The sequence below is a fragment of the Neomonachus schauinslandi genome, chromosome 9 (assembly GCF_002201575.2).
Source record: "Neomonachus schauinslandi chromosome 9, ASM220157v2, whole genome shotgun sequence".
NCBI lineage: Eukaryota > Metazoa > Chordata > Mammalia > Carnivora > Phocidae > Neomonachus > Neomonachus schauinslandi.
In genome coordinates this window covers 43,200,822-43,216,751 of record NC_058411.1, presented here as the reverse complement: position 1 = coordinate 43,216,751, position 15,930 = coordinate 43,200,822, and the positions used below count along the sequence as shown (strand labels likewise).

The 15,930-nt window shown below is 38.5% G+C and overlaps 1 protein-coding gene across 2 annotated transcripts in view; it reads left to right on the top strand.

The window, feature by feature from the left end:
* Positions 1-15,930, top strand: part of FBXO34 (F-box protein 34) — an 86,615-nt gene that overhangs the window by 56,287 nt on the left and 14,398 nt on the right. The window contains exon 1 of one of the 2 annotated variants that reach the window (XM_044917980.1): positions 2,784-2,928. The exons of the other annotated variant lie outside the window; for it this stretch is intronic. Coding sequence (XP_044773915.1) covers positions 2,912-2,928 — 17 coding nt within the window. The 5' untranslated portion in view covers positions 2,784-2,911. Of the gene's footprint in view, positions 1-2,783; positions 2,929-15,930 lie in introns of those variants that run through there. 2 annotated transcript variants of the gene reach the window in all.

The following is a 15,930-nucleotide window of genomic DNA, read 5'->3' as shown; positions in this document are numbered from 1 at the left end:
TAATTGGCTTTCTTAAGTGATTCATGAATCTGCAGCATCCCACCTAGCAAGTAAAGGAGAGCTCCAAGGATGTGTACAAAATGGAAGGTCTTTATAGGAAGAAGGGTGGGGCAGGAAGGTTATTAGCAAAAGAAAAGGTTTTGGGCTAGAATCCCCTTCCCTTAAAGGGAAGGGCAGGAGGTCTGATTATGCTGATTACTCCATCTTCCTTTGGGGGATGGAGTGGGCCCTTGTGACAGAGTACCTCATTTCTGCTGATCAGAAAATTCCTGACTGACCCGGTTAAGACTGCATTTCTGGGGGAGGTTGATACTGCAGTTAGCTTAGGTATTAAGCCCTCATTTGGTGACTTCACCTGGCCCAAGTGATGCCATTTTGTACCTGTGGTTTTCTTTTTAACAAGGGTGTGGTACAGAAGAAAAGGATGGAATTTTCCTTTTGCCTTATGGGATTACACTGGCTGCTGAGTTTGAGAGTAGACCATATGGAAAGCAAGAGTAGAATTGAGAGAACTAACGCAGGTGAGAAACCATGGTGGCTTAGAACAGAATGGTAGCGGAGGTGGTGGATGGTACAAGTTGACCCTTGAGAAACAGGGGTTTGAACTGCATGGGTCCACTTATATGCACATTTTTTTATAGTATAGTACTGTTAGATGTATTTTCCTTATGATTTTTTTGATATTTTCTTTTCTCTAGCTTTATTGTAAGAATACAGTACGTAATACATATACAAAATATGTGTTAAACAGCTGTCTATGTTATTGGTAAGGCTTCTGGTCAACACTAGGCTGTTAAGTTTTGGGGGAATCAGAAGTTATACTTGGATTTTTACTGCATAGGGGTAGGGAGGTGTCTGTGCCCCCAGTCCCCCTCATTGTTCAAGGGTCAGCCGTAGTTGGAGTCTGAGTATATTTTGAAGGTAGAGCCAATGGGAATTCCTGATGTGGTTTGGGAGAGAAAAATGCGGTCAAGGGTGACTCAAGGATTTTGGCTTTGGAAGTTGGAAAAGTAGGGTTGCTGTTTACTAAAAAGGGGAAGATTGTGGGAGGGTGGTGGTGGAACGTGCACAGGGAATCAGGGTTTTGATTTTGGACATGTTGAGTTTGAGATGCTTATTAGACATCCGGGTGGAGATTTTGAATAGTTAGTATACAGAGCTGGAGTCCTAGACAGAGGTTTGGGCTGGCCACTTTGGGGCAGCATGTAGGTTATATTTAGAGCCATTAGACTTGGATGGAGCACTTAGCCAGTTTCCAGTCTGTCAGAGGAGCCCTGGGACGTCTCAGTGAACTCACATGTGTTGCTGCAAAGTATTTTAAAATTTCCAGAAAAACAGTATGGGTGGTGTGTAGACTTGACATGTATTAAAAAAAATTTTTTTTTAAAGATGTTTGAGATGTGTGCTTGTATATTTCTGTATAAGCTGAGTGCGGTTTTTCTTTTTTTAAGATTTTATTTACTAATTTGAGAGAGAGAGAAAGAGCAAGTACAAGTGAGGGGAGGGGCAGAGGGAGAGGGAGAAGCAGACTCCCCGCTGAGCAGGGAGCCCAGTGTGGTACTTGATCCCAGGACCTCAGATGATGACCTGAGCTGAAGTCAGATGCCTAACTGAGCCACCCAGGTACCCACTGAGTGTAGTTTTGAATGTACACTTAGTGTTTCTAACAAAAGCAAACACAAAATTCACATTTTATTAAAATTGTTCCCCAGTATATCAATCAGTCCCACATAGCGGAACTGATTGTACTTAATTAGAAGTTTTTGGAGGGGTGGGGAAGAGAATTTGCCCTGAAAACTATAGAGAATCATTGCCTGGAGGCCCAGGGAAGGGCTGATGGAGATTGGTGCAAAATGTCTTTAAAAAGCACTTTATTTCTAAAATTGATGCATATTTTGAATTTTTCTCTAATATTCTCTTCCCATTCTTAACCTTAGAAATGTTTAAAATTAATTCCATGGAATAACATTTGCTGCAAGAATGAATGCTTCAGTATGTTCTTCTCTTTAAAGTGAGTATACTATTCAGCTTTGAGATGTGAAGACTCAAAATTTGGGAGAGCTGGATGTAGTCAGGCATCTTTAGAAGGAACGTGATCTAGGGGTGCCTGGGTGGCTCAGTTGGTTAAGTGTCCGACTCTTGGTTTTGGCTCAGGTCATAATCTCAGCCCCGTTGGGCTCTGTGCTCAGCGGGGAGTCTGCTTGAGATTCTCTTTCTCCCTCTCCGCTGCCTCTCCTGCTCCCCGCCCCAAATGAATAAATAAATAAATCTTAAAAAAAAATTGAAGGAACGTGGTCTTGTTAAGTGAGCAGGTGGAGAGATTTAGAACAATTAAGGGAATTAGCTCAAGCTCAGAAGAGTATGAATACCTAGGAAGTTAAAATCCTTTTGGCTATATCACTGAGGAAAATATATAATAAACCGAAGTTGATTAGGCTTTAAGGAGAAGCTTAAAAAAGTTTTAAGCTATGCTTGTTCTGCCTTTAGGAAGGGGTGGGGGTGCTGAATTTTCTTGTATTGAGCAAGTCCTTTGGTTCTTTTTTTTTTTTTTTTAAGATTGTATTTATTTGTCAGAGGGAGACTGCGTAACTGAGAGCACAAGCAGGGGGAGCGGCAGGCAGAGGGAGAAGCAGACTCCCTGCCAAGCAGGGAGCCCGATGCAGGACTCCATCCCAGGACCCTGGGATCATGACCTGAGCTGAAGGCAGACGCCTAACTGACTGAGCCACCCAGGCGTCCCAAGTTCTTTGGTTCATAACGGGGGTATAATTAGTTGTGGGTCAAAAACTGTACATCAGGAGTCATCATAGCTTGGTTGAATTATTCCTTAGGTTTTTTCTTTCTTTGCTTATTTCACGTGTAACCCAAATCTTCTGGTTTAATAATACTGGTACCAGAAGAGGAGACAAATATGAATGGAGGACTCAGGTACTCCAATTTCTGAAATTGGAATTTTGATCCCCATTATGACTTAATAAATCGACACTAATTTTAGTATAAGCCAGCCTTTGGAGCCTTGTCAGCTCAAGAGTTCAGTGATAAAAGTGGGTGTTCTGGTCCTGTATCAGTGTGTGAAGACATGGCTAGGTGGTCATCTCATGGTTCTTTGATTTATAATTCCCACAGTAAGGAGGGTTCTGGTTCAGGAAACCAAATAAACATTACACTTTCTTTGTTTTTGTTTTGAGCATGAAATAACAAGATTGGATGATTTTAAAACCAAGTTTTATATTTCTTGATGCCTTTCACTCCCTTTCTAAAATTTTAACTAGAATTCTATTCAATATTATTTTGGAGAGTCACTGAATTTCCTGTTACTGGATTTGTGGGATGTGGGTAGAAATGTGATAGTGGGATAGAATTAAAATATTTGTGCAACTTTGTTTTAGAAAAGGCATTTTGGGATTTAAATCTTTGTTTAAGACCAAAAAGAAAATTACACAATAATTTAATTTTTCTGATAAAATTTGCCTCTTTGAGCCTTCCTATTTCCTTTTTTCCTGGGGCCATGCTAGGAAAAATGTTAATTTTTGTACTGCTTTTTCTTTACCTTATGGCTAGCCTTTATTTTCATGTTAAGTTCAAAGATAATGCTTTTCCTGTTTGATTTGCCTGTTTTTTGTTCCTCTACTGATGTTTCTCCTTGCCATCTTCCCAAATGAGAACCTGTAGAGGCATTTATCTGTAGTTTTGATTTGTGTGTTTCCTGTAATCATGCAAGAAATTTAGGGCTGAGTTGCATCAGATAGCTATGACATCAGTCTTCTCTTTCCATCAAATTTAGTTTTAGTGTTTAAAACTTAGGAAATATTGTACTTTTACGCTAACAGTGAGTGACCTAAAGAATAATCTCTTGATTTTTAATGTGATTCCCGGGTGTTCATCCTTTCCCTTATATTGTCTCAAAATTTCTTTGAATTTTTTTTGTGCGTGTGTCTCTCTCCATAAATCTTCTAAAATTTGTTTCAGATCTAGAGTATTGCAGGAATGGTTTGAGCACACACCAGGATGAGATTCAGTTCCAAAAAAGACCTTGCTTAATGTGCCATTTTGTTTCTGTCTATTATCCTGATGTTCTTATCCCATTTCTAGATTTGTCATGTAAATGGGCACTCATATTCTTTCTAATGAGTTCTGCTTACTAAGAATTTTTTTTCATTTCATGATACGGTTGACTGTAAAATAGCTTTCTGAAATCTTATGCATTAAATATATTATTTATATATGATACATATGCTCAGTACTTCCTTTTCTTTCCATGAAGACCTTTTATGTACATATGCTTTATTAGTCTGTCTTCCAGCTAGAATGTTTATTTAATGAGGATGAGTATTTTTGTATTTTGTTCACTACTGTATCCTCGGTCTTTGGAAGAGTGCTTGGTACATAGTAGATGCTCAGTAAATGATAAGTGAGTGAATGAAAGATCTAGTTAGTATCTTAGCTCCCAAACTGAGATTTGAATAGAAGGAGAAATGATTGCTTGAATGTTCAAATTAGAGACTGGAAATTATTTTATACTTGTGAAATGGAAGAAAATTCAACTTTAAGGATTGGTGAAAATTCTCAGGGATAAGAAAGGCCTGATCTCTTTAGGCCCCACAAGATAGTTGCAATTTCTTTCTTTCTTTCTTTTTTTTTTTTTAATTAAGTAGGCTCTGTGCCCAATGTGTGACTTGAACTCATGACCCTGAGATCAAGAATTGCATGCTCGGGTTGCCTAGGTGGCTCAGTCGGTTACCAGGGTCCTGGGATGGAGTCCCACATCTGGCTCCTTGCTCAGTGGGGAGCCTGCTTCTCCCTCTGCCTGATGCTCCCCCTGCTTGTGCACTGTCTCTCTCTCTGACAAATAAATAAATAAAATCTTAAAAAAAAAAAAAAAGAATTGTATGTTCTACTGACTGAGCCAGCCAGGTGCCCCAGTAGTTGCAATTTGAGAATGCAGTGTTGGTGTTGCAGATTTGAATGAGGGTAGGTTTAGAGATCTTTACCTTCTGTGTAGTTTTAATCAAATCTTTGTGGGTATATACTCATAAATATTTTAATAGTTTTTCCTATGCTGCTCTCATTCTCTCTTGCACTGAATAATTTCTGGTCTGGAACAGTATTTTGAAAATTTGAATAACATGTGAATCCCATCCAAAGGAAGAAATTTATTGAAGCCTTTTAATATAATAGATAAAATTTTAAAATTTTTACGTTGCATTATTATGTAGTTACTAGTAAACCCTGTATGCTTTTAGGTCTTATGCAACTATAAAGAGAAAATAAATACATAACATAAATAGTACTTTAATATTATTTTGACACTATTTTGAATAAAGTTTGAAAAACTAAATTGATTACAGTATAAATGCTGACATTCTACAGATTCTTTTGTGTTTGTCATATTTTAAAGATACCGTGATAACTCATCTTCTCTACTTTTCTCCTTTGGGCTGCTGTTGAAACCTTTGTTCACACACTGGCTTTCATTTTGCTTTGATTAAAACAGGGTTTCAAGCACATTGGAGCATATCTGTAGGTGTTAAATAATTATTTTCCAATTGAATTCAGGAACTGAAGAACATCCTATTTGATTATCCTTGGGCATTTAATATTTTTCTCAGCTATACATTTCACTCAGAGTAGAAATAAGAATTATAGTAAATGTTATTCTCCTGGAGGGCATTGCTGTAGGAAACACTGAATGAACTGATTTAAAGGGTCTATTTATGCATGAACTTGGGTTTAGCACTGTCACCTCTCCATTAGATTCCAGTTAATACAGGTTAGCTTCTGGTTTGCCTCTGGAAAATGTTTAGTTCTCTGCTAATGACTGTAGAAGGCTTTTTGGATACAAAGTTCTTTCTCAGATTGTCTTTTACTTTGCTTTCTAAAAGTTGGAGGGAAATGTTTAAAATTAGATGGGACTGAGTGTCAGTTCCTGAAATAAGACATATTACAGTGTTTTCATAGGGAGAACTTGGTGTACCTCTTTATTTGAATCTTTTATAACTTAAAATGTAGTGTTTTGGGTTTGTAGCATATCAGAATATGTTGACCTTTGAAGTTATGGCTACATCACTACTTGATTTTGAGCAAGTTTCAGTTTTTTGTTTTGTTTTGTTTTGTTTTTTAACAGTCTTAGGTCTTTTATTTTCTTTACATTTATCATGGCATGAATTCATAGGGAATGGGTTCCAGCAGTTCGGGCTCCTTTTCATTGGTTCTCACAAAGTGCACTTCTCTGGGTGGGGCAGGCTGGCGCTTTCAGTTGAACCCAAGTACCTTTCTCTTTGGCTTCCTTCTTTTTCTGATCATTTTCCTTCACATGCTTCAGGAAGCTATCTCGGCTCTTTTGAGTGTTTAATATGCTCAATGCGTACATTAATTCTCTTGGCAAGAATCTTGCCCTTGTTTGTTTACAACAATGCCAACAGCATGCTGAGTAACATTGTAGACTCTTCCAGTTTTGCCATGGTAACATTTGTGGGGCATTCCTTTTTGAACAGTGCCCATTCCCTTGATGTCCACAATATCACCTTTCTTATAGATTTGCATGTATGTGGCCAAAGGAACAACTCCCATGTTTTCTAAAAGGCCTAGAGAACATATAGCGGGTACCTCTCCTCTTTCCCTTTGTGTTGGTCATTTTGGCGAATTACTGGAAGATGGCAGTTCCAGCCGAGAGGAAGCGCAAGTTTCAGTTTCTGAGCTTTTATCTTCTTTTCCGCACAGTGGTTACAGACTGCAATACAAAAACATTGAAGGTTATAGGTTTGTGGTGATAGGAGGACCATAGTGGGATAGGCACACAGAGACCGGGGAGAAAGGAAAGAAGGAGCAGCTGGTACAAAGGACCCAAGATGCAAATGATCTGAGGAACAGATACAAAACATTCCTTCTAGCTCAGGTGCTGGTATGTTTAGGGAAGATACTTGTTTTCTTTTTCCAGTGGGCTACTGTTTGTTAGCTTGTAAGACCATCTTGCCTAGGGAATAGAATCCTGCTTTGAGGCTGACAAGGAAGAAGAGTTAGACCCTTGAGTCACAAATTCCAAGTTTGTGAATTATGATTAGTTATTTGTACTAATAGTCTGTTTCTATAAGATTGGCAGTAGGAAAGAGAGGAATGGGCTTATTACTAGAAATTTGGGGGAAAAGTTTTGTATCATTTCTAGTTCTTACTATATTTGGCTTTGCTGTTTGGTATGTATAGTTTTTTCCACCTATTAACCCAGCAGTGAAATCTGATCTTAGGTATCAGGTTCTTCTTTGTGGTTTGGTTTGTTGGTAATTGAAGTGCCTAAAGGTTCTGGGTGTGAATTCTGCATACTTTATAATTAATTTAAAACCAGGGAAGTTAGGATTTTCTGTTGAAGTAGTTAATGACACATTGTGGCTTTAAAATTAATGTATGTATAGCTGTTACACCAGAATAACCAAAACATGATAATAGGACATAGTTTATGTTTTTAGTGCCCTTAAAGATGAAAGTATTTTTAAATTTCTTGGTGTCCTTTTCTTTCTAGTTTGGGTGTGTAAGAGTCTGTTTATCAGAAATATTTTAGCACTGAAGTTGGTTTGGCATTTTTTTTAGATCTTTGTAAACATGACCCTAGACAGCTGTGTTTAATATAGTAAAGAATCATGGGGAGACTTTACAGTGTTTCTTGTTGGGACTTAGTGTATGTGTATTTTAGTATTTAAAGGATGTGGTTTGGGGCTTTGAAAATGAGAGGGAGGTTGCCTAACTCATAGCTGAATGCCTGCTTAATCTAGATTGTTCTGTCCTACAGGTTATTAGCAACATGAAAGTTGTTTTTACTCTAGTGAAACTGACAGTATTGTTAGAAACCTTTTGTGGAAGTTATGCACATTGCTGGTGAGTAGGATTTTCTTTAAAATCTGACATTGCATAGGAATGTTTTAGGTAACTAGGGTGCTGGAAAAAAGCTGCTACTCAAGCCAAACTACTTTTTGCTTTGCAGAAAAGTGACCATGACCTGGAGGGTATCCTCTGTGTCTCCACCTCATCCACCTTCCATCTCTGAGCTCGCAGTGCACTAGGTCAGGAAATGGTGGGTGGAGTTGCTTAATTGCATCAACTTCCTGGGCTCCCCAAGTATTGATTATTCATATGTTCCATTTAAAAGATTGTTGCTTATTGGCTGGTTTCTTTTAAATCCTTAGGTTTGACATTGATTCAGTCTAATGAACGCTTGCCAAGTACAAGGCACTGTGCTGCATGCTCTGTGAGAGCTACAGAAAGGAGTGTGATTACTCATACCTTTCAGTTTATAGTATAGTAGGGGAGAGGAAGACAAGATAGACAATGGTTAAGTGTCCCAAGGGAGGCATATAGTAGCCATTCCATAACATTGATGGGTGAGGGTGGGGCAGTGGATGAGACCTGGGCAGGGAGGGGCCCAGCGGGGTGAGCAGTTTCAGTAGTTCTAGTGGGTAAAGAATGAAAAAGATGGTGGAAAAAAGGACAAATGGCCACTGTGAAGGTGAAGGAAAAATACCAGGAAGAACTAAGGCAGGAGCTGTTAATTAGAAACCCTGAGATATCCCAAAATTCTGTGCAGAATTGTTTGTGTGCTCTGGCCTTTTTTCTTGGGCAGAGAACTTTGACTTTTTCTCAGATTCTGAAGTGTCCAGAATTAAAAAAGATGGGGAACCACTGCTAAGTTATCAACCTTTGATAACAGAAGATATTGAGGCTTTGTAGAGAAATTAAGTCATGGGGTAGTACAGTTTTTTCTTGGGGGAAGTAGGATTTGGAGGACTGAGTTTATGAAATTGTCTCTGGAGCAGGGCAGGGATTGCCTTGTCAAACTGGGTGTCCCACCCAGCAAGTTTGGTGGATCCATTAGTAGATTGCATGACAGTGAAGGGTAGGTGTTTTGAGTCAAAGGAGTTTCCTAGGCATTATTTCCCCCTTTATTTGGAGGCCAGATTGATGGAGATTTGGGCTACCAGGATGCTGTTGTAGAACAGTTCCCAGGGCTTACTTTTCATGTAAATTGTTCTGTGCTTGATCCCATGGGGGTAATGTATAAAATACCACACAGGGACCCTGCCCTAAAGGAGTTGATGGTATGCAATGCTTTCCTTTTGGCTTTTTGTTCAGCTTGGATTTGTGTATGTTCAGTTAATCTTTTAGTCTTTGATCATTTCCTGGGCAAAAGAAACATTTCTATTAAAATGAGCTCAAAATGACTTTGGTCTGTGGCTTAATTTTCCTTTTAAAGAATGGAGAACCACTGGGATTTGAGGATTTAGGAAATACCGTCATAAATATACTATACTCGTAATTAGGAAGCTCTGTACAGCTAATTTGGTGACTTTGGGCAAATCATTTGACTTCTTACTGTTAATTTTTATATCACACAGCTTTAAAATGTTATAAGGCACATTTTATTTTTTAAAGATTTTATTCATTTGAGAGAGAGAAAGCACAAACAGGGGGAGAGGCAGAGGGAGAGGGAGAAGCAGACTCCTGGATGAGTTGGGGGCCTAACATGGGGCTTGATCCCAGGACCTGGAGGTCATTACCTGAGTGGAAGGCAGATACTTAACCATCTGAGCCACCCAGGCGCCCCTATAAAGCACATTTTAAAAAATGATTCATCCCCTAATACTCTAAGATGAATTGCTTGTATAACTGATTATTTAAAAATATTCATTATACGTGGCTCAGTTGGTTAAGCGGCTGCCTTCGGCTCAGGTCATGATCCCAGAGTCCTGGGATCGAGTCCCGCATCGGGCTCCCTGCTCTGCGGGGAGCCTGCTTCTCCCTCTCCCTCTGCCTGCTTGTGTTCTCTATCTGTCTGTCAGATAAATAAATGAAATCTTTAAGGGAAAAAAAAAAAATTCATTATACTTTAATTGATCAGTTTCCACATTTGTGAAATGGGAATAGATAATAATAATCATAATTGTATGTATCTCATAGAGTTGTCCTGAAGATGAAATTAATGCACATACATGCTTAGTAAATATCAGTGGCTACATTATTAATAATATTTTAATACTATCATTTTCCCCTTCCCCATGGGTGAATGTAATGGGGTGTATTGTTATAAAAGAATTTATAATGAGATATATAAAATTTCCTATGCATTTATCGAAATGTTTAAATTATATTTAAAGTTATGGAAGCCAAGTGCATTTCTACATAAGGCTGATTTGGGTATTAGACTGCTCCTTTAGGTTACAGAATGAGAATGAGGGAATTGAAAGCTGTGTCTGTTTAAATAAGAAATGGATGGGGCGCCTGGGTGGCTCAGTCGTTAAGTGTCTGCCTTCAGCTCAGGTCATGATCCCATGGTCCTGGGATTGAGCTCCTCATAGACTCCCTGCTCCACGGGAAGCCTGCTTCTCCCTCTCCCACTCCCCCTGCTTGTGTCTCTCTCTGTCAAATAAATAAATAAAATCTTTAAAAAAAGAAGAAATGGATTGATTGGTCTTTTTTAGGGGGGATTGATTGGTCTTGATCATTGTTGTCTTTCAGTCCTTTTTAATTTGACTCTTTGCTTTTTTTTTTTTTTTTTTTTATCTTTTTTGTTGCTTTCTGATTTATTTCCTGTTCAGTTTTCAGTAACTGGTGTGGAGTAGAATTTATATTGGCCCGTGTCTGAACCAGGAAGGAGTGATACATCAGATAACGTGGGGCTTAGTGGAGAGGGATTTAAAATGAGTCCTGTGGAGCTGTTTCACCCAGGAACCACTGAAGGAACTCCACAGTTTCCTCCAAATCGGACTCTATGCAGCTTCACCCTATTTGTGCATAATGAACATTTCTAGGCTCATTCATCCATATTTTTCCAAATGCTTACAATTATTTATCCTTTTTAAAAACCAGTAATTATGGGAAAACTCAGTTATGTACAAAAATACAGAAATAGTAGAGTCATAAACCTGCACTTAGCTATACCCAACTTCTACAATTATCATCTCATGACCAGTCTTGTTTGGTCTATACTCACAGCCATTTCTTCTCTCCCATATTGTTTTGAAGGAAATCTCAACTATCCTATCACTTTATCTAAAAAGATTTTAAGATGTATATCTAAGAGATGAAGACTTAAAAAAACATACATACACACATACATATTAATTTTTATAATATGTCTATTTGGCTCAGCATCCAAGTATTTAGTTGGTTTCTTAAGTTTCTTTAGCAGGTTTGTTTTGTTTTGTTTTGTGGTTTTTTTTGTTTTTGTTTTTGTAGGCTCCACACCCAACACAGGGCTTGAACTCATGACCCCGAGATCAAGAGTTGCATGTTCTACTGACTGAGTTAGCCAGGTGCCCCTTGTTAACTTCTTTTAATGCATAGAGTTCCCCCACCCCCCAAAATCTTTCAGTCTTTCTAACTCGGAATTTGCCTGAATAAACCAGCCTTATTTTGTTCTGTTTTCCTGTAGTCTAGGTTTTACTGTTTTGTATCCCTCAGATTTTTAACATATTTGTGTCTCCTGTGTTTCCTATAAATTGGTAGCTGACTCTAAGGGACCACATTAGAATTTTTTTTTTTTTTTTAATGTCTTCTTTTCCTCCATCAGGAGCATGTGCTGTGTCCCGGGTTTGTGATGTTAACAGCTACTGATAATCAATGCCTAGATCCATTAATTCAGTAAAAGTTGGAAAATGGTAACATATGTTTCTGTCATTCCTTCCATTTATTTTGAATCAAAACCTATGAGGAAATAAAATTTTAATTTAAGGCATTAATGGCTTTAAGTGTATTTATTTTGATTTAGTATTTTTCCTGACTTTGTAGCAGTGATTAAAATACAGTACATGATTTGGTGTTGATATATGCAATATACTATATTGGGTGTCTGACTACCGCAGAATGACTTCAGACCCATGTGTTTCATCTAGTTAGGAAGTTGTCTTACATTGCTCACTGGTAGTTTTTCCCAGCTAGAGATAATTATGAGGGATAAATATGCATTCTAGTTAGTGTGTACTTCCCTACTGTCTAATACTATAAATGGCTGTTTTAAAGTCTTACCTGCTTGTGTAAGTTTTTCTTTTCAATGAGCTTAAGTGCTTAATTTTCTTTTTTTTTTTTTTTTTTTTTTAAAGATTTATTTATTTATTTGAGAGAGCGAGAATGAGAGAGAGAGAGAGAGTACATGAGAGGAGGGAGGGTCAGAGGGAGAAGCAGGCTCCTCGCTGAGCAGGGAGCCTGATGCGGGACTCGATCCTGGGACTCCAGGATCATGACCTGAGCCGAAGGCAGTCGCTTAACCGACTGAGCCACCCAGGCGCCCCAAGTGCTTAATTTTCTAAAAATCATTTCTAGGCTTGATTTGGAATCAGGAGCAATAAAGTCTAAAATATGTCTGGTTAGTACAGTTAACTTTGGTATTACTCATTAAAGATCTTGGTTTTTGAATTGTGCAGTTTTCTTTTATATAATTGTAGATCAGTTTTCTCATTTCATAATGGTTACATTTTACATTTGAGTGTTATCAAAGGGTCTAGGGCCCACTTGGTGTCTTTGAGGACCTTTCAAATAGTGCTCTATTAATATTTATAATATGACAATATTTTTGTTTCTGGGAAGAATTTGTTTAGAAAAAAACCAGTCACTTCATTGGTATTTCATTTAAAGCAAGCATCTAAAGCTCCTGGACTAGAAAGTAGTCGAAGGCCTAGTAGTTTTGCCAGGTCAATGAAGCTCATAAGAATATCTGGCGAGGTTAATAGAAGAGGTTTTCTTCAATAAATCAGAAAGTGACCGGATAATTAACTTCTTCCCCTCATACATTTTACTGCCTTTCTTCTTTATTCTCTTCAGATCTTGCTCAAGCTCAGTGCTCTTGAGGTGAGCTGACTTATCTCTTACTACCCAGAGCTAAGAAGTTGTTGAATTTATTCTTCAGATACATCTACAGTGGAATAAACTTGATTTTAACTTTTCCTTGGGGGATTTTGTGAGCTCACTTTATAGATGAACTTGGGCTTTTGATCAAGTAAATGGACATAGAAGGGAAACTAAAGTAATAGACCAGGAAATAAAATTTAAGTTTTTCAGCAGTTTGCCAGCTGGAGCTTCAGCAAGTTATTTTTTGGGTATCTCTTTAGAAAATAATAGTACAATAAATCTCTTTAATGGATAGCAGTTTTGTTTTCTGGGGCTCCATCTTGCCACTAATACCATGTTGAATCCAACACAAAGCTATAGTGATCCCGTTGAGGTGCTTGTACAGTAGAGATGGATGTTAAATTCTCACCCCATTTTCCAGATTCAGGCCGTCTCCTCTAGAATACAGCATCCATTCAAATTCAACAAACAATTTTTGAGGCTCCAGAGGCAACAGTGGTAAATCAGGCAGACAGGGGTCCCTGTCCTTGGGAGTTTACATCTTAGTAAAATAATTAAATAAAATTATTTCCCCAGGTGGAATAGTTAATTCTACATAAGTTTCTCTTTTGCTCAATTGTCTGAACATATCCAAAGCTGCTGTCTGAGGGAAGTCAGAGTACCTTTGCCCAGAGAGAGTAGAAGACAAGCCAGGTTTTGAAATTTCACAACATGAAGTTATCTTTGACTTTGAGTTTGGGATGTAGAAAATAATGGATCTTCTTTCAATAAACAAGAAACTTGCTAGTGATTGCTACCTATTGTTATTTTCTTTTTTATTTTAAGATTTTGTGCTGAGTTGCAATAGGTTTTTTAAATTAATTTTTCTGAAGTAATGTTTCTTTCTTCTCCCTTCTGCCTACCTGTAGTGTTGGCTAATAGGATTAAAATTTATTTTGATATTATTTGATTGATCATTAGTTATTTTCAGTCCTTTGGTAAGTAGTTAAATATAAACATGGTTACTGTCTATCCTGTATTTTTCAAGATAATCTCAGTTTCAAGTATTTTGGTCCATTTTTGGATAGACTTAGTTTATTTGAGAGAGAGAAAAAAGAGGGTGAGAGAGAGAGCACAAGCAGGGGGAGTGGCAGGCAGAGGGAGAGGGAGAAGCCGACTCCCCACTGAGCAGAGAGCCCGACAGGAGGCTCAATCCCAGGACCCTAAGATCAGGACCTGAGCCAAAGGCAGATGCTTAACCAGCTGAGCCACCTAGGCGCCCCAGACTTAGTTTTTAATTTAAATAATAAATGGTCTTTTAGGTCAGTGCTCTTTAACTTGAGTCCGTGGACCCTGCTGAGCTTTAGGGAGGTGGTTTGTGAATCTCCTGAAACAGCAATCATGCCAGACTGTGGATATGTGCCCTTTCCTCTGGGAGGATCCATTTGCTTTCATCAGAATTTTAAAGGGCTTATAGTGCCTGCAAAAAAGAGTAATAACTACTGTATTTTGTACAAATGAGATTAATAGGAGTGGTAACATTTTTTCCCTTCCAGACATATATTGCAGAAAGATGATTGTCCGGGTGTTAATTTTTGGAGCAGTGAGTTCTTGAATGATTTGAAGTGTTCTCTTAAAAAACTTGGATTGTATGGAGATCTGATCAGTATAGTTTGTTATTTTTCTTTTATGTGATCTTAAAACATCAAGCCTTAACCCCTGAGTTTCTTACATTTACCCCATTGTTACAGGCTGAATTGCAAGGTGCTGTGCACCTTTTCACATGTTGAAGTGCTAATCCCCAGTACCTAGGAATGTGACTGAATTTGGGGAGAGGGCTTTTATTATTTATTTATTTATTTATGGGTTTGTTTTTTTTTTTAAATCTTATTTGAGAGAGAGAGAGAAAAAAAGCATGAGCAGGGGGAGGGGCAGAAGGAGAAGCAGGCTCCCCACCAAGCAGGGAACCCTGATGCAATGCAGGGTTTGATCCCAGGACCCTGGGATCATGTCCTGAGCTGAATGAAGGCAGAAGCTTAACTGACTGAGCCACCCAGGTACTCCAGGAGAGAGGGTTTTTAAAGAGGTGATTTAAGGGGGCACCTAGGTGGCTCAGTCGGTTAAATGTCTGATTCTTGATCTCAGCTCAGGTCTTGATCTCGGGGTTGTGAGTTCAGGTGCATGTGGAGCTGCGTGTGGAGCCTACTTTTTTTTTAAGTGATTAAGTTAAAAGAAGGTAGACAGGTTGGGCCCTAATCTAATCTAACTGGTGTCTTTAGAAGAAAGAGGAATTTTGAACACAAGAGAAAGACACGAAAGGCACGTGTACCCAGAGGAAAGACTGAGGACACAGTGAAAAAGGCAGCCAGCCATCTACAAGCCGAGGAGAAAGGCCTTGGGGAAAAAGAACCCAGAACACACTGTCACCTTGATCTTGGACTTTTAGCCTCCAGAACTATGAAAAGTAACTTTTCTGTTGTTTAAGCCATGCAGCCTGTGGTATTTTGTATCACAGCTCAAGCAAACTGACACACTCATGATGAGGTAGTAGTTGAGTGTCAATAAGTGTAGCAAGGTTACTTTTTCCTCTTTGCCCCAATGCATTTTTAGGGCAATGATGAAGTGTTGTGTATAGCTTCACATAATCTACTACTGGAAAGAGATGGTAGGATCTATGAAATACAAATATAGTAGATATTAATATTCCTATTCATATTGGCCTTATTCTTGATCATTTTATAGTTTCCCATTTGCCTATGGTTATATTTTAATGTCATCTCTTCTATTCTCTACCATTTTTCATTCTTTGGAACTAATTTTTTTTTCTTAAGATTTTATTTATTTATTTGACAGAGACACAGCAAGACCGGGAATACAGCAGGGGGAGTGGGAGAGGGAGAAGCAGGCCTCCCGCTGAGCAGGGAGCCTGATGGCGGGGCTTGATCCCAGGATCACAACCTGAGCCAAAGGCAGATGCTTAACGACTGAGCCACCCAGGTGCCCTTGGAACTAATTTTTATAAATAAGTCTATTATAAATCAGTACCAGAGTAGAGTCTGTGTGTATTCTCCTGTGTGTTTTCTATACAGTCATTCCAACCCAGCCTTATTCTCTGATAATATC